This window comes from Manihot esculenta, chromosome 9, assembly GCF_001659605.2.
Source record: "Manihot esculenta cultivar AM560-2 chromosome 9, M.esculenta_v8, whole genome shotgun sequence".
Lineage (NCBI taxonomy): Eukaryota > Viridiplantae > Streptophyta > Magnoliopsida > Malpighiales > Euphorbiaceae > Manihot > Manihot esculenta.
Genome location: NC_035169.2, coordinates 35985984 through 36003906, shown reverse-complemented (window position 1 = coordinate 36003906; position 17923 = coordinate 35985984). Strand labels below are relative to the sequence as shown.

Here is a 17923-nt window from a genome sequence, read left to right as displayed (position 1 = left end):
TTAATTAAGTGATTATTTTTAATTTCCTATTTAAAAAAATCATTTAAATCATTAAATTTATATATTTATTATGAACTGTATTTAATAAAAATTACATTTACTTGAATTTTGATAAATTATAACAAATAGATGAATTTTTAATTTTAAAAAAACAAATAATTATATATTAATTTTGATAAAGACCTATGCTATTAAGATTAATTGTTAAACCTTTGTTTTTCTTAAGTAGTTAAAGTAATCATAATGGAAACCATCTAATTTAATTATAAAGGTCACAACCTTAGAGCAGCCAATTTAGGAATACAAACAATTTAATTTTCAATTTAAATCAGTTTGCTTCAAATTATTTATATTTATTCAAAATCAAATCAATTAACTTCATGTGAGAACGTAAGCTAAATGAACACCAAAGCTAAGCTTTCTGTGACCTCTCTCGTTTTCTTTATCATTAAATTTGACTTGCCCTTTCGCTGCCATTGCATTTAGTTTGTTTTGTTAATGAGCTCACCACAGTAATTCACCAAGTATAATAGTTTGCTTCTACCCCAATTGTTTAAAAAAAGAGATTGCTTACGTAAAGCTCAAGATTCAAGAGTGTATTTGGCGTTCCAGAACCCAGCCATAGCAAAAGAATGGATGCATATTAGAGAAGTACACATAAAAGCTATGGCATATCTGGGGATAAAACAATGTTTAGATTCAACCTCTAATTGGTCACAACCATGCACATTCTGAGAGTTGAAATAGATCAAGTGCCCCATCCATGGCCGCCAAGTCCATATGCATCCATGTAGCCAGCTGCCTCTGCATGGCTGTGGTGGTGATCATGACCACCATGACCATGACCATGACCATGACCATGGTGATGGTGATGGTCACCGTCTTCTGCTTCATCCAACAATTTCTGGATGTGCTCTGGTATAGGTTCTTCTTCAGCTTTCCTAATTGATTTTGGTAAAGAGGATATGAACTCGACAATATTCTCAGCTAGCTCATCTGCAGTATCTTCCTGAACCCATCAAGACAAGAAACAATTATGGATTTCAATTCAATTCCAAGCATTGCAATATTTCATCCACGTGGCAATCAGAAAAAACAAAAAATCCTTAATGGATAGTTCAATAATATAATTGCCTGTCAAATATGGTCTAAATTTGCTGATGTAAAATGAGTTGGTGAGGAGGCAGAAAATCAAGTGAAGGACAAGAGTTACTAGAATGACGCCCTCTACTGCATTCAATGGAGAAAAAACAAATAAATAGTTGAACACAGAAAATTAAAACACTGTTCTGAATTGGGATAAAGAAGTTAAAGTTGTACATTAACCCCAGCTTGATCCCCTTTTTTTTTGCTTCTGGTTGTTTTGTTTTGTTTTTTTTTTTTTTAAGGGGGGTGGGGGTGGGTTGGAGGGGGTGGGTTTCCAGGTGCCTCAGTTCAACAAAGTATAATCTCAAGTCCTTGGGCAGCTTTCACCCCAAGAGAAAGTAATATGACTATACATACAAACTCATTAAGAGCAAAGCACCATGAATATTCTTATCTTCATATTGTTTCAGTTAAAGGTAGTTACTTCCTCACCAACATACTGGGTCAAGTGGCTTGATGCAACTATTCTTCTTCAAGCTCACTACTGGGAAGAATAAAAAGTTCAGGTTGAGAACAGAAAAGACTGGTGAGGGTGGACTCCTAGAGGATAAATAATAGGATTCATGGGGAAATTAGCATTTTTCTTCTATTAAGAGGCTCACAAGTGGAAGTGATACAGTATATGCCCCATGATCAGATACATAAACATGCATTAAGTCCACTCTCTCAGCCAATGACTATCTTTGACAAAAAAAATCCTCTAGATATATCTTTTCGTAAGAAATCCATCACTTAAACCTCATGTTTCAGTTGATTAGATCATTACATTGAGTATATTCTTTCATGATAAAACCGTGTGAATCTTACAGAAAGCTTTAGATCGTTTTATGGCAAACCAGGCCTTCCATCCATTGAAAACTTTTAGAGGCACATTCATAGTCTGCAATTAGCTACTATGAGTTCTTCAACTATTGAGAAGATATTTCTATTGAACAAAGAAATATGAATATCTAGAACCATGAACAGACTCATGCATATACACATTTCAATTTCATCTTATTAGGGTTTCGTTTTGAAGTCGACTTCATTTAAAACAATTATCAAACACTATGCCCCCACTTACTAACTAGTCACAGCTGATTCAAGAATTGGTTGCGCTCACCAGTCAAAATTTATGATCACAGGGTTAACTGTATATGCGCAAGTTGACAAAAACTGTCAAAACACTCAAAGATCTATTATCTAAATCAAAGATCAATATAAAGCATCCCGCATAAGACAAATCCAAATGCAGCTCAGAGTTTGGAAATTTTTAATCAACATACATATTCAGATGGGAAACTAGAAAAGGGACTATCTTAGATTATGACAAAATCCTCACCTGAGGCCACCGCCCACCGGAGTGAGAAACAAATCTTGCATGTGGAAGTGCCTCAGCTACCCTGCGCCCCTCCTCTCTCCATTCGTTGGACCAGCTCTCAGACCAAATCACCTGAATTGGCATTTCCTTTATCCCGTCCAAAGCACCCCATTCTGCTATACTAAAGCTAGTATTCAACTTATTTCCTGTATCCACAACAGCTCTCCTCCCATCCCTTCCTTTCAGAATCGCTCTCTGTGCTTCCAAATCCAAACCACCAATCCCCTTTGAACAACACAAGTGAATCAATCTCTCATATGCAAAATTTGATCCCAACACAACCTCTCTAATCACTGGCATTTTCAAAACCCACAAAGGCAGAGCTGGTCTTGACCCGATATCTACAAAAGTGATGCTTCTAACCAAATTTGTGTTCTGCAAAATCCAATTTGCTACCATTCCTAAGCTTGAATCATGCAAAACCAAATGCACAGGGGCCAACCCCATTGTTTCAATCACTTGTCCCAAAATTCTGCTCATCTCTTCACTGCCCAATGCAATAGGCTTAATCACCTTCTTTAATTTATTGTAATGGGACATAATTTCTTGATAAGGAACCTCACCTGTTTCAACCATGTTATCAAAAACCCAAAACAGACCCTTCTCTTTAATCAAACCATACGCATCCGATAACCTCTCCAAAATCCCATTTCCTCTCTCCTCAGACACCTCTACTGACTTATCAGAGAATCCATTCCCAGGCAAATCAAACACAACCCCATGAATCTCTTTGGAGCCCAAAAAGTCAATTACTTTCCTAAACGAAAAAGAACTGAGACCCAACCCATGAATAATCAGTACCTTCTCAGTCACATAACCTTTGCTTCTGCTTTCCACTGCGAAAATCTCGGTGGGTGGTAGATTCTGAGCTAGCTGGACTTTAATGGTACGGCCGTTATAGTAGTGTTGGCGCAGAGGGTTCGAAAGAGAGAGGAAAAAGGATCTGGGGTCTGATGAGGAAGAGGTAGAAGAGAGAATGACAGTTACGATAGTGATTAGAGAGACAGAAAGAGTGAAGTAGAACCAGAAAATGAATGGATTGTTTCGCGTCTCCTTGTGGGGTTCCGGTTTGGGCTTTGGATTTTTGGGTGGCAAAGTTGGTTCCTTTTTAGCTTGTCGAGGCTGTCGCTCTGGTTCTTCTGTGATTATTGCCATTGAAGGAACTGAGAGCCGAAAACTGAGGAAGATTTTCGAACAAAAGATACTTATTTTAGATCGCAGTCCGCACAGGGACGGATCGTTAACTTTTCATGAATGCTAAAACGACATCGTATAAACAGGTAAAGTTACCTCCTATCCAAACGTCGTCGTCTGGAGCACTTGTTCGTTGTTCCTTGACAACGCGAAGCAGTGAACTTTATTCCCCCAAGACAGACCTTATCTTCTCCGTCTTCTTCTCCGATATCTCTGAAATTCGCTGCTATGCATTCGCTAGCATCGCCAGTGATGCAGCCGCTCTCCTTCTCAGCGTCCCTTACTCAACCTTCTCGCGCTCTCTACTCTCGCTTCCTCTCTAGCTCACTTTCTAGATCCATTTTCCCGAATTTCAGAAATCATCCCAAATTCTACCGTAATTTCTCCAAATCCCCTCTTCTAATAAAAGCTTGTAGTTCTATCACAGCCAAGCCTTCTTCGCAAATTCGCAGGAATAGCACCAGTAAGTCCGAACCGGACGAGAAGCTCCGTGCCCTTCGTGAGCTGTTTTCCAAGCCTGGGATCGGCATCGACGCGTATATCATACCCTCTCAGGATGCTCACCAGGTTCATATCTCAGCTGGCTTTTCGCTTTTTTTGTGCAGTCGTGCCTGGCAATAACTAGCATGCTTCTCTCTGTGTGTGTGGTAATTTGGTGCATCTTGTAGCGTTTGTTTGCGGACGATGAGATCTTTTGGTTTCTAATATTTTATTTGTTCGATCTATCCTTATTTCAATTGAGATGTGTTGGCACTGTTTCAAGCATTTGATAAGAGATTTTGTTGTGTGTGTGTGTGTGTGTTTTTTTATTTTTTATTTATTTTTTTTAATTACTTGTAGAAATTTATGGGTGCTGAGTCCTTAATCATTGGATTATTAGCCAATTTCACGACCTTCGCAAATCAGTTTTCGTATTTAAGATTATTGGTTGGAGCTAGAGTTTCCAGAGGTGTCTTTCAATAATTTCTAATTCTAATGGGGTTAACCGTTATGGTTGACAGAGTGAATTCATTGCTGAATGTTACATGCGGAGAGCCTATATATCAGGATTTACTGGCAGCGCAGGCACTGCCGTTGTTACGAAGGAGCAGGCAGCTCTTTGGACGGATGGTCGATATTTTCTTCAGGTTCGACAAAATATGCCATAAATTTACATTTCCCCCTTCTTTTATGGTGTTGCACTCAGGGGTCTTAACTCTGCTTCTTGCATGGTCAAAACTCTCTCTTCACGGCTGAGTTCTCGTGTTAATACAAAGTGGGAACTATGTTTTCTTATAGTATTTCTTTGTTTTTGTGATTAGGCTGAGAAGCAGTTAAATTCCAGTTGGAATCTCATGCGAGCTGGTAATCTTGGAGTCCCCAATACAATTGAATGGCTGAATGATGTTTTGCCACCTGGTGCCAAGGTTGGCATCGATCCTGTGAGTTATTTCTCAATTCTCTGTATTGCCGCACCTACTTTTTTTTTTTTCCATAGCTTTCTTGATGGAGCAGCATATTATATTTCAATAATAGTGTTTTCTGCCTCAAAATGTTTGGACTTCAAAAATGTGCAATTCTAACCCTGTTAAGCATATGCTGAACGCTTAATTGTTATAGTACCTTGACCTCATATATATGTGTGTGTATTTTTTGGATTATTTAAGATTGTTGTCAATTATTTTCCCCCCAAAGAAAAAAAATTTGTTGCATCTGACTAGCAATTTATTTATATATCTGCATTACATTATCATCGTTCATCCTTCCAAGTGTATGATGCCACTTTGTCTTTGACTTCCTGAAGGGAGCAGTTTCTTTTTTCTTTTGATGCTGCTGAAGAGTTGAAGGAGGCTATAGCTAAGAAGAATCACAAGTTGATTTTCTTGTATGATACAAACCTTGTCGATGAAATATGGAATGAATCAAGGCCAAAGCCTCCAAACAAACCAATTAGAGTACATGACCTAAAATATGCTGGTGTGGATGCAGTATCAAAGTTGTCTAACCTCAGATCTCAGCTTCTTGATGCTGGTTCATCTGCAATTGTTATTTCCATGCTTGATGAAATTGCCTGGCTGCTAAACTTGGTAATTTTTCCAGACCAACATTTTTGGACAATTTGAGATAAACTTTTATAAAAATGGAGAGAATATCGGGAATTGGTCAATATCTTTAGAAGTTTTGTTACAGCGGAAGTAACCAAAACAATGGGAATCCTGGAATGTTGTATAATTTACATAACTCGTACAAATCAATAAAATACATATTTTTTTACAGAGAGGAGGTGATGTGCCTCATTCACCTGTTATGTATGCATACTTAACCGTGGAGATAGATGGAGCCAAATTATTTGTGGATAATTCTAAAGTCACACCTGAGGTGTTGAATCATTTGAAGAATGCAGGTGTTGATTTGAGGCCTTATGATGCCATCCTCTCTGAGATAGAAAGGTAAGTTTTACAGTTTTTGTGCTTTAGCATTGGCATCATTTTATATATTGCTGCATACCCTTAGAATATTGGAAGAAGATACAGCTTCAATTTCAGTCATTACAAAAAGGGTATATTCTTTTTTTTTTTCTTAGATATGTGAAATTGGTGGAAGTGAGATGATTAAACTATGTCATATTTCACAACATGCAAATTGTACAACTGTGTCTTGTCTTGCACAACCTTATTTTGTTTCTGGAGCGGTCTTAGGCTTGTTGCTTTTCATGTCAATAGGTAAACTTGCTTTTCGTAATAAGTATACTCTAGAAGGTGGTTTTATCTTTCAGTTTGGCTGAACGAGGGGCTGAACTCTGGTTGGATACTTCATCCGTTAATGCTGCTATAGTCAACACCTACAAGTCTGCGTGTGATAGACATCTTGAGAATCTTGGAAGTGAAAATAATAGTAATACTAAGGCATATAATGGCTCCAATGGTCAGTCATGGGGACCATCTGGAGTTTACAAGGCATCACCTATCTCTCTGGCAAAAGCATTAAAAAATCCAGCTGAGTTACAAGGCATGCGAAATTCCCATTTAAGGTAATTGCTTCATTTCTTGGAATATTATTTTATGGCAATAATCATATTGCATTTTCATGCTTTGGTGTGTTCAAGACTATTATGATAATATTGAATCATTGGGACATGAGTTGAATATGCACAAAATAGCCTGCATTAAGATTTAAGTTTTTTGCCTAGCGTGCTTAATCCGCTCGGTTAAATGCATCCCACTTGATCTCAAACTTTCGAGTTCGGTTTGGTCCGCATTGCCCTTAAGTGGGCTTTAAATGCTACTTGGCATGGTAAAAAAAAAAAGATTTGAGTCTTCAAAAGTAGGATGCATACTTATTAAAATATTTACTTTGCAGGGATGCTGCAGCTTTAGCACAGTTTTGGGCGTGGCTGGAAGAGGAAGTGCACAAAGATGTGAAACTAACAGAAGTAGATGTGGCAGATAAACTTCTTGAATTCCGTTCCAAGCAAGCTGGTTTCTTGGATACTAGCTTTGATACAATAAGTGGTACATCTAGCTTCAGTGCTTTCTTGCAAATGGCTGCTTGTTCAAAACAGGCATTATTAGTATCTGTTCTCCAACTTCAGTGTTCTCTATTATGATGACCTTACAGGTTCTGGTGCAAATGGTGCTATCATACACTACAAACCTGAACCTGAGAGTTGTAGTATTGTGGATTCAAAAAAATTGTTTCTATTGGACAGTGGAGCTCAATATGTTGATGGAACAACTGACATAACCAGGACTATACACTTTGGTGAACCTACTGCATATGAGAAAGAATGTTTCACCCGAGTTCTGCAGGTGTTGGATCTTTTTGGATCTGTCTTTTGCATAGTAGATGTCCAATAGGTCATAATCTATGCAGTTTATGGAGAATGTCTTTTATGGTCTAATAGGTCATACAATTACTTGTTCAAGACATTTATTTTTAAAAGTCCCCTCTCATTTTGCATCTGTGCAGTATTCGCTTCTTGTATCTGAAGTATTCTGCTTTCTTTATGACCAATTTTGGCATTTGAAGACAAGATTGTATTAGTGTTTTCTGATGGAGTTGTGAAATGCAGGGTCATATAGCCCTGGATCAGGCTGTATTCCCTGAAAACACACCCGGTTTTGTGTTGGATGCATTCGCTCGTTCTTTTCTGTGGAAGATAGGGCTTGACTACCGACATGGTAATTTTTTTCCCTTTATGTGGACTATCACTGATTGGAAAGTTTTTCAAGGTCAAAATGATGCTTCAGTCCTTGCACAAGAGATTCTGGCTCCATCTCATTTCTCCTTCAATCTTTCAGGGACTGGACATGGTGTAGGAGCTGCATTAAATGTTCATGAAGGACCTCAAAGTATTAGCTTTCGATTTGGAAATATGACTCCTTTGCAGAAAGGCATGATATTGAGCAATGAACCAGGGTATTATGAAGACCATGCTTTTGGTATTCGGATTGAGGTACTGTAGTGATTTAGCTACATTAATGCACTTCTGAAAATTTATGTTAGCTCTTTAATTGAAACATTTCTGGATGCTTAATTGGATGAAATTAATTAGAAGCTTCTAGTTTGGTATTTCTGGCTTTCTTCATTCTGTAAAAATTGAAGAAACTGGTGACCAGAAAGAGAGAATTTGTTTGTTTTGTGGTTGTTGATGCATGACTACGTTAGTGGTTTAAGGTTGAAGGAAGCATAGATTCTCTTGATATTCAAACCTTGGAGATGTTTTTTGGGTATACAGACAATAGCAGTTTGCTTTTAATTTTTATTCCTTTCTTCTGTCCCACAGACTTTCTTAGATAAGTAAAAGCTTTTGTTAGATTTTCTCTGTAATCAACGGTTGAGAAACTTGTCACAGTTCTGCTGTATTCCTTGTGGGCATTACATTGCTAGGCTCTAGGTTTATCACCCTATAAGGGAAAAAGTTCTCATTCTTGCTCTTTCCCGCTTTACTGCCTTAGTCCTTGCTTGGCACACTTCTATAAAGAGGATTTATGCATCTCAACCAGCGTGGAGTCCAGACTTAATTGAGTTTAATCTATTAGCTGACGTGCTTTGTATTACTTATTTCTCTGTGCGTCTCATGTGCAGATGAACACTGCCCACATGTGTACTTCTCTCCTCGGCCATTTGTTGTGCAAATAATTTGGATTATATTGATAGTTGGCTGGTCTTTTTGTTAATGTTTACCATTCTGCTAATGATTGAAATACAATCACTTCCCTTTAGGAGTGTGCAATAGGTTGGTTTAGTTCCAAACTGAACCGAAAAAACAGAACACCAAATTACAACTTTTTTTTTTCAAGGTCCAAACTGAACTGGAAAAAAAATCTGTTCGGTTTGGTTGAAAACCGATGGGTTCCAGGTTCCATTTTCTGGCCACTCTTCATCTCCGGTCCAATTGACAAAGAAACTTCCCAAACTCTTGAGAAAACTGAAATACTGAAATTCACAGATCATCCGACAAAGATTTGGATGATTTTTTAACGGAGAAATAAAATATTTTTTATTCTTTTTTGAATTTTCAGTTAAAGGCAATTGTGGCTAATTTCCATCCTACTCTTGCAGAATCTACTTCATGTGAAAGAGATGAACACCCCAAATCACTTTGGAGGAATAGACTATTTGGGATTTGAAAAGCTCACATTTGTCCCCATTCAGGTATATTAGTGATTGCCTGGTAAAACTAACCTTCTTTTTTGTGAATTTGATGTTGTTCAGGAAACCAACTTCTTTTCAGATATTCTGTTTCATTTTTTTTTTTTTGCATTTTGGATTTCAGTTTCATCTTGGTTTTCGTATGTAATTCATTATTATATTTTAGTATGATTGTCTTCTGGCAGTCCAAATATCACCGCTTACAAGTCAGAACCCTCTTTGTGATTGTACTGCAGGCTAAAATGGTAGATTTATCCTTACTGTCTGCTAGTGAAGTTAATTGGCTTAACGATTACCATTCACAAGTTTGGGTGAAGGTAAATGTTACAACTACTTGGTAGTTTTGTGTTGTCGCAAACTTTTTATACTCATTTTCTGTAGCTCAGTTATTAGATAGAGAAAATAGAATCATCCTTCTAAACAACTCACACTTGTTACATTTGAATTTCAATTTCAATTTCATTGTTTTCTCATACTAGGAAATTTTGAACAAAAAGGAAAAGGTATGTCTTTAATAAACTTAGATGTTATATAAACTTTCTGGTCAAATATAGAAAGTTTCAGTGTCTTCTGTGGTGACTTTTGTTCTATTATGTTGCCTTTACCATTAGATGAGCCATTTCAAACATCCAATGGTGATGATCTATAAAGTAGGATTCACTTTATTAGAAGTAAAGTAACTATTGGGGTTTGGGAAGGTCTATTACGCATATTTAAACTCTGTTTCAGTCTGTTGCAACTACCCATGTTTATTTTTGACATATTGCATCCTTATCTATCCTGACTAACGTAAGATTTCACAGGTTGCACCACTGTTGGATGGTCCTGCTCGTGAATGGCTTTGGAACAACACGCGACCGCTTGTTAAACAGTGATTTTGGCCCATCTTTCTATGATTGTGACCCAAAACTTCAAATAGTTGGTTATTTATGGATGTAAAATGGATATTATACCCCTCAGCAATATTTTATTTTATTCAGAAATATTGATTTTCCTGAAATGTGTTGTACATTTTCTTTGAAAATTGTTGGCTCAAAGCTGGACTTTCGCCCAGAGAAGTTGAAATTTCACCAGTGGACTAAACAAAACCAGCAATCGGGTTGTGAGGAATTTAATTGAATTCTTCTCTGTTGAACTTTGCGAAAAATTGCATCAATTTGCATTATTTTAAAGCCGTATTCAGATTATAGGCATGACCAATTAGCAGTAATTATCTGCTGTTATTATCGCGTGCATAACAAATACAGTTTAATAAAAGCACCAGAACTGGAAAAGATATGTATTGAACATGACGTGTGTGTTCTCAGTATGTGCATATTAATGTAATCCAACCATAAACAGATTTTGCTCCCCAACAAGCATTTATAAAAGAAGCAGCAGCACCTGTGAGCCACAACCTAACGATCAATCGGATGATGCACTCATTTCTACAAACGTAACTGACTCATCACATCAACGGTCGGGGATCTGAAGAGGAAAGCTCAGCATACATATCTGATATGGCTTTGGCAAAGTATTCCTTAGCTTGGGGCCTCTTAATCTGCAAGACACTGAAATTAAATCCAAGAAAACAAAATTTTCCATTTCCAACCGGTGCTTGAAGATTCAATGCAGTTAGCTAAGACAAAATAGGCAAGGAATAGTTGGTGTCAGGAATGGAAACCACAAACCAGCCCATTAGCCAGCTCAATTCATCTTCAAACCCATTTTTAACTTCTCAAACTGGCCACGTAATAGTTAAACTGGTTCAGCCTGGAATGGTTTGAGCAGGACAAGTGGGCTGAACCAAAGCGATGTCAACTGATTGCAAAATCCACCTTTTTTTTTCCTTTTTTTTTTTTTCCAATTGAAAGAGTCAACGCACAGTCCAAAGTGGTTCATTAAGGGTGCTAAAATCATGACAAGAGGTGGTGATGCGAGATGTGACTAATGAAAGGAATTGCTTTACCTTGAATGTTGGAGTAAGCAGGCCATTCTCCAGAGTGAATGGTTCAGGCACCAAGGTTACAGCTTTTGCAAATTCAAAACCTCTCAGCTATACAATTATATGCAGACAGAGATAAATTAGAAGTATCAAACCAGAGTGATAGGATGGAGGACAGCATTCTCGAAAATTTTACCTGCGCTTCCTTTCCAACCTCATCCATTTCAGCGAGAACCGCAGCCCTCGCTCTTGGATCATTGCACACTTGTCCTAAATCATCATACTGAAAAGATGTAATTCAGTACAAAACTTTCAAAATCACCTTGCTGGTCAATGACCATCTCAAAAGAGTATTAACATGGAAGACGATTTAATCTGTAGTTTCAATATAGAACAAGTCAAGAAAGTAAAATTTCCCTGCCGCATTAAGCACTCACAAGTCATGACTCACAAGAAATTTTTAATGAAGACTCATTAAAACTGTAAATGTAAGATAACGAATCTGATAGACATGTAAGTGATATCACGTCCATAAAATGCAACATGATACAAGAGGGATTTTTTCTAACCTATTTAAGGAAAATTTCTACTTCATCCAACTATTTCTAGATTCAAGTCCCAAGCAACTCATTATTTTCCAATGAAAACAGATCTATTTAAACTATGAGCATGAGCAAATGTATAAGTATACTTCGTAAGAGAAATTGGTCTTGCATTTATATAAAATATAAAAAAGACCCCCCCTCCCACCTTTTCGCTCCACCTTTTATTCTATCTAAAAAAGAGGAAATTAAAATTAAAATTTTCATTTTTGTTTATTATCTGTCATGTTAAGTTGAGTTAGCAGAGTAAGAGAATACAGGATTTGCAACTACAAAATTTATTGCAATAGTAGGGCCTAAAACCATCTTCTGGACTCAAGAAGTTTCCTAAAGTCAATCCATCACCAACCTAAAAGTAAATAACCCCACCTTGATCCTCTCAGATGCAGCCCAATCTCTCAACACATCTGGGTCCACTGCAGCTACAGCTACTAAACAGGAGTTGAAGCTGTCACCTATAAACAAATTTAGCAGCCCCTGAATAAATTGCAGCCAGAATATTGGTAGCAAACGTAAACACAATCTTACCATATATGAAACACTGGGAAACAAATCTGCATCTGGTGTATACATTCTCAATCTTCTCAGGTGCTATATATTCACCTTGTGCCAACTTGAAAATGTTCTTTTTCCTGCCAGAAGTTGAGCAGAGTATCAATGAGGTGCTAGTATTCAATACTCAAAATAACATTATAGGCTTTGTACAGGAATAGGACATCCAGGATTAAGATATGAGGAGATGATCTGACCGATCAATAATCTTGAGACGTCCTCCAGGCAACCACAAACCAATATCTCCAGTATGCAGCCAACCATCATCATCCAATGCTTCTCTCCTATCCCATTATGCAGTAGTTAGGTAGACTAGACATTTTAATAAATATTTCAGCACCAAGAGCTTGCAGTATATGAAAGTTAATTACGTTTGAACAACATCTTTGTAGTACCCACGGAAGATGGTGGGGCCCCTAACACAGATTTCTCCACGTGGATATGGCTGATCCTCTGAGGTGTAGTTCATTTCAGGAACATCTACTAGCTTTATTTCTGAGAGAGGAAAACAAGGATCTAAACTATCATGTCAAGCCAAGCACACACAACAAGGGAGCACATAGAAACCCAACTCTATTTCATAAAATATTCCACATTGACAAGTAGAGTGCCTGACCATGAATACTGATGGTTCAAGAGGTACTCGGCAACTAATATGCAATTATAATATTAAGACTTAAAGCTGTTTAACTCGTCATTATATCCAGAAGAGATGGAGTGGAAGAAAGGGCCAAAGCCCAAGCCTACGAATTGTTTGCCAAAAAAATTCTTGACAGAATAATTGCTCTAATGCTCAACAAGTATGCAAATTGTTCACCAGGAAAAATGAATCAGCAAATCCTCAGGTTCAGAATGACTGCCAAGAAAACTACGTCTCCGTGTTATGCTACTATAGTTGCCATAATTTGATATGCCAGCACATGCAGAAGACTAAATAATTAAGTACTCGCAGCCTACAAACTAACATTCGCTAAGAGATTTAATTTATTTCCAAGCAGAAGTCAACACTGACCACATGCAGAATTAGGAGACCCGACATGACCAGATAATTTGTCACCCTCATCCATGATGCTTATCACACTAGAAGTCTCGGTCATTCCATATCCCTCATGTACTGGACAGCCAAAACACCTGCAATTGCAGACATAATCATACAAATAAAAAAATGACACATGAGCACATAGTGGATTCGGGTATTATGCATTAGGCTGAAAATCAACTTACACTCTTAAAAAGTCCATTATCTCAGGCGACAAAGGTGAAGCACCTGATCCCAAGAAACGAACTCGTCCCCCTAGCTTTGCCTTTATTTTATTAAAAACCAATATGTCCCACATTGGTGATGGATTGTGGCCTGAAACAGTCACCTTGAATGTAAAAGATAAAGCACTAAACAGGAATGAGCATGCATTCACATGCTCTTTACCAACTATTTTCAGTAAAAGTAGCAGTTAGTGCAAGGACCTCCTTTCAAAATTTTATAATAGATAATCAGGTGTGTACATATTACATTTCTGCATTCTACTGGTATTCTGAATGAGGTCCCAGCAAGAAGATCTTCAAGAAGTATTGCTAAGAATCTAGTCAGGGGCATGCATACCACTCATTAGGGCGTGCATCTTGGAGTTGTAGGCAGCTCTAAATAGCCTCTCCTTCAAAACCCCGGAAGCCTTCACAGCGTTCATAATTCTGTAATAATCAATTTAATCCGACATGCCAGAGTGGAGCATATAATTATAACCAAATAAATCATGAAGCTCTTGATTGCAATCTTACCCATCATATATGCGGTTATACAACCGAGGAACACTACAAAATATTGTTGGCCTCAGAGAAGCCAAATCATCCACCAATTTCAGATTGTCCTGGGATGTAGAGAAAGTGATCTATTAAAGAAGTGCTCATATGAAGACAATTCCATTAATAAAACTTGTTGAGAAATTGCAAAAATAACACATGGTTTGATAGTGGACCACTCTTATTCTCCTGTCTCTCTTTCACTTCTCCTCCACCACAACAGTCTAGATTAGGCATAGCCTAAAAATATTGTCATTGTTGGATAGAAAGGTACTTATGGATATAATAGTGAACCTATCAAATGATACCATATACTTGTGATTGTTTAAGCATAATGGATTTATATGGCAGTGTCCTTAAAACATTAGTAACACAACAGATTCATATATTGGAGCTCACACATTTAAGGTCCTCACATGTGAAGAGTAAGTGAAGTTCATATTAAGTTGAGTAACTTACTCCTTGATAGAAGCCAGTAGCAACACCATAGTATGCTAATACAACTTGGTTGGTTCGTTCATAGATATGTGCCAAAGGAAGATAGGATATGTAACTGTAAAAGCCAAGTATGATTCATCCTAAAAAAAACAGAAATTTCTTCTGAAGAAGAACTTAATTGAACTTCAATAAGATTTTATTTACAATTTATTGCGTATTAAGCTATATACAGAACTTACATATCTGAGGGGTAGAATTTCAATGCCAGACTTAAACCAGCTACACTTGCAATCAAATTTCCATGAGTCAGCACAACTCCCTTTTAACAGAAGATGTAGATCATTATGGACATAATGCTTCAGCTCAAAGGCAAAGAAAAGTGTAATTCAAATGTTATAGGTCCTACCTTTGGTGTCCCAGTAGTACCACTGGTGTAACATATGGTTGCAACATCCTCTGGTTTAGGAGGAAAAAAAGGTTGCCGGTTATTGTGGCCCTAAAAGTAAGAAAACAATTGGTAAGTTGTCGCAAAGATTCACTCTATAATACCTTCCATATGAATAAAGAGGGATAAGTTTGAATATAGTACCCCTTGAGAATTGACTAGTCTCGATAACACATTTTGACAGAAGGCTTATCATACTGGTAACTTCAGTATGTATTACAATCGAAATGTATTTCATGCTATGAGAATTTGAAAATTACAACAAACATGAAGAAGAAGGACTAGATTTTGGCATTGAATTAATCAAGCCAGTCGCTTCCTTAAGCATAAAAGAAAAAGAAAGGGAGGAATGGTTACGCGAGGCCAGTACAGTATCCTACTCTTAAGAAACAAAAACAGGAAAATATTTACTAAGTCCTCCAATCTTTCAAATGGCAGCCAGAGAGATGAAGCCTTTTGTAATTCAAAATTATTATTTGCCACACCTTTAAACTGATGGTTGAGTGTGAACTATAATTTTGACTTTTATACAATGCAAATAATTTGTCTTGTTAGCAGTCCAAGCAAAAACCATGCAGTCCTTGTCAACCATCCTTGAGAAGTCTCAAGAATTAGAAAATATAAATGGAAATGCATAAATAACAGGCCATTTGTAACATGCTAAATAATTTGCTCAAATAAAAATTTTCCAACAGTTTGCCACAAATCCAAATAAAACGAATAAGCTTTAGAAGAAAAATTACCTCCTTAAGCAGCTTTAGATATGATATGAGCTTGACTCCAGACATTGAAGGAAGAGCTGATAAGTGCCCATCATCACCTCCCACCACCTGCCAGGAATAGAACAACAAAATTAATATGAAACTTGGAATCTACCAACCTTATTCCTGGTTAATTAAGAACTCTTTAGGAAAATTCACAAGGACATACCACTATAAGTCGCACAGATGGAATCTTAGACAGGAAGCTTAACAACTGCAAGTTTCAAAAGAGGAACATGAGACACACAATAAAATTAAAAAAAAAAACAAAAACAAAAGAGCAACATGCATATGCCATGGGATTCCAAGTTCAACTGACAATATTTTTTATTGAAGAGTTTCCAGTCTAGTAGAAAAGCATATTCCCTAGCTGACATGCTATAAGAGTATAAAAGAAAGCATTAAACATGCAAAGATAAAACTGACAGTGTTCAGAGTCTGTGGGACACAAAAGACTGCCTGCACACCAGCATGATTCACAATGTACTCAACTGCATCAGGACCTGCACATAATATCAAATACTGTAAGAACAAGAAAGAATCTGCATATAAAGAGGTATTATCAGTCAAATACACACCAAGAGTATCATATAAGGGGACTGAGATGTATGAATATGCTGCACAAGCATGATCCACAACCAGCCACTCTGGTCTATTTATAAAATAGATTCCAATGCAAGCTCCCTGTCACACAAGAAACCAATTGAACAAACTACATCTAGAAGATAAAGTAGAATATCGTATTCACGTAGACCAATCCATTGGTCAAGGTGGGGTAAATTCAGGCTGGAAGCCTGGGAATAGGGCCTACTTGGTTGCCTAAGTGCAGTCCAATTGCATAAAATTATTTTAAAAACATACACATTACATGCAAGTTTATAGGAACCGTGTTCTAGTGAAATGCTAGACATCAGAATTGGAAAGAATCCAAATAATTAAAAGCGACTTTCCTTTTGTATCCCATGATAATAAAGCCCAGACCCTATCGCCTCTCTGGCGGTACCTACTTCTCCAAATGTCATCCATGTGTACCTGTCATTTGAACGTGTGATGCAACCTCAAATTAACAATGATGTAAGATGAAAAAAACTTGTTGAATATAAATAACTCACCCTCCAACTGTTCCATCCTGTCTAATTCGTGTGCCCAAGTACTTGTAATCTTGAAAAGTTTCAACAGCATGCCTATATGTACAGAAGTTGAAGCAACAACTTCAACCCTTCTATATCTCCAACAATCAATACGAATATACATAATCCAAGCAAAAAATATAGACTTAACCAAGTACATACTTTCCTAAGTCCTAGCAATGAGTATTCCAATTTAAAGCACAATAACAATAGCAAAACAATCTTATGTCAGAGTGAAATTTTTCTTACACAAAGTTATCATGCAATGTTGCGATCTCAGGATGATCAGGGAATCTGGTTATAAGCTTCAGTGGAGATCGCACAGACCTGCCCCGTAAGAGAAATAATAGAAGAAAAGCTACAAATTTATATGATCTAATTCATACTCAAACGAGTGAAGCAAAATTACCTGTAGACGTTCCACTTCCCTGTTTGCAATTCCTCTGGTAGAACAACGCTGTACCCTTGACCTAAAATTCAAAACAAAAAAAAAAGGAGCTGAATTTAACTCAGAAAAGCCTCATTAAGTCTACATGATTATTGATTAGTCCAGCTTTTGCAGCTAAATTAACTAGAGAAACTTAAAAGCGCGAAGAGCATATTTTATATATAAGCATAACAAGATATTACTGAAGAAATAATGCGAAGCAGTGAGGTTAGCTAGGAGAGGTGAGTGATCGTTGGTGCTGGAGGAGATTAAATGGTCTTGAATAGCTTTTAGGCGTCGCTGAGCTGCTAATTCCATTGAATTTTTCTCTGTAATTTGGGTTTAAGAAAACTTTCTAGGGAAAATGGGAGGGAAAGTAAATGTAGAATCATTGCTTCTGTTTTCTCCAACTCTAGCATGTGAAAACAGAGCCGTGCAAGCAAGCAAGCGACTTTCTTCTTTGTTTTTGCTTTTCCCTTTTTCACAATTAATGCATGGTACGCACGGAAAATA

General features: G+C 37.2%; 3 protein-coding genes across 4 annotated transcripts; 1 reads left to right on the top strand and 2 right to left on the bottom strand.

Moving 5' to 3' along the window:
- Positions 1-549: 549 nt before the first annotated feature.
- Positions 550-3731, bottom strand: LOC110622863 (protein AUXIN RESPONSE 4). Its single transcript, XM_021767549.2, has 2 exons — positions 2468-3731; positions 550-1009 (listed from the first exon to the last, which is right to left on the bottom strand). The coding sequence occupies exons 1-2, from the start codon at positions 3659-3661 to the stop codon at positions 749-751; spliced, it is 1455 nt and encodes a 484-aa protein (XP_021623241.1). The 5' UTR covers positions 3662-3731; the 3' UTR covers positions 550-748.
- A 96-nt stretch (positions 3732-3827) lies between these two features.
- LOC110622861 (aminopeptidase P2) lies at positions 3828-10334 on the top strand. 2 transcript variants are annotated; one of them, XM_043960374.1, is made up of 13 exons: positions 3830-4267; positions 4702-4827; positions 5002-5121; positions 5491-5766; positions 5957-6129; positions 6456-6710; positions 7040-7191; positions 7298-7488; positions 7752-7860; positions 7981-8135; positions 9245-9337; positions 9571-9651; positions 10138-10334. In XM_043960374.1, the coding sequence occupies exons 1-13, from the start codon at positions 3929-3931 to the stop codon at positions 10207-10209; spliced, it is 2142 nt and encodes a 713-aa protein (XP_043816309.1). In that variant the 5' UTR covers positions 3830-3928; the 3' UTR covers positions 10210-10334. The 2 variants fall into 2 exon arrangements, with proteins under 2 accessions (XP_043816308.1, XP_043816309.1); XM_043960373.1 differs by having other exon boundaries at positions 3828-4267; positions 7752-8135.
- Positions 10335-10585: 251 nt separating this feature from the next.
- On the bottom strand, positions 10586-17902 carry LOC110622862 (long chain acyl-CoA synthetase 7, peroxisomal). The gene is made up of 23 exons (XM_021767547.2): positions 17614-17902; positions 17393-17453; positions 17233-17310; positions 16966-17037; positions 16804-16885; positions 16432-16537; positions 16280-16356; positions 16023-16067; positions 15836-15922; positions 15054-15143; positions 14887-14966; positions 14669-14762; positions 14189-14277; positions 14013-14101; positions 13637-13766; positions 13425-13543; positions 12784-12907; positions 12610-12696; positions 12389-12492; positions 12230-12315; positions 11455-11541; positions 11283-11369; positions 10586-10874 (listed from the first exon to the last, which is right to left on the bottom strand). Exons 1-23 carry the CDS (start codon positions 17726-17728, stop codon positions 10782-10784), a joined length of 2082 nt encoding a protein of 693 aa, XP_021623239.1. The 5' UTR covers positions 17729-17902; the 3' UTR covers positions 10586-10781.
- Positions 17903-17923: the final 21 nt, after the last annotated feature.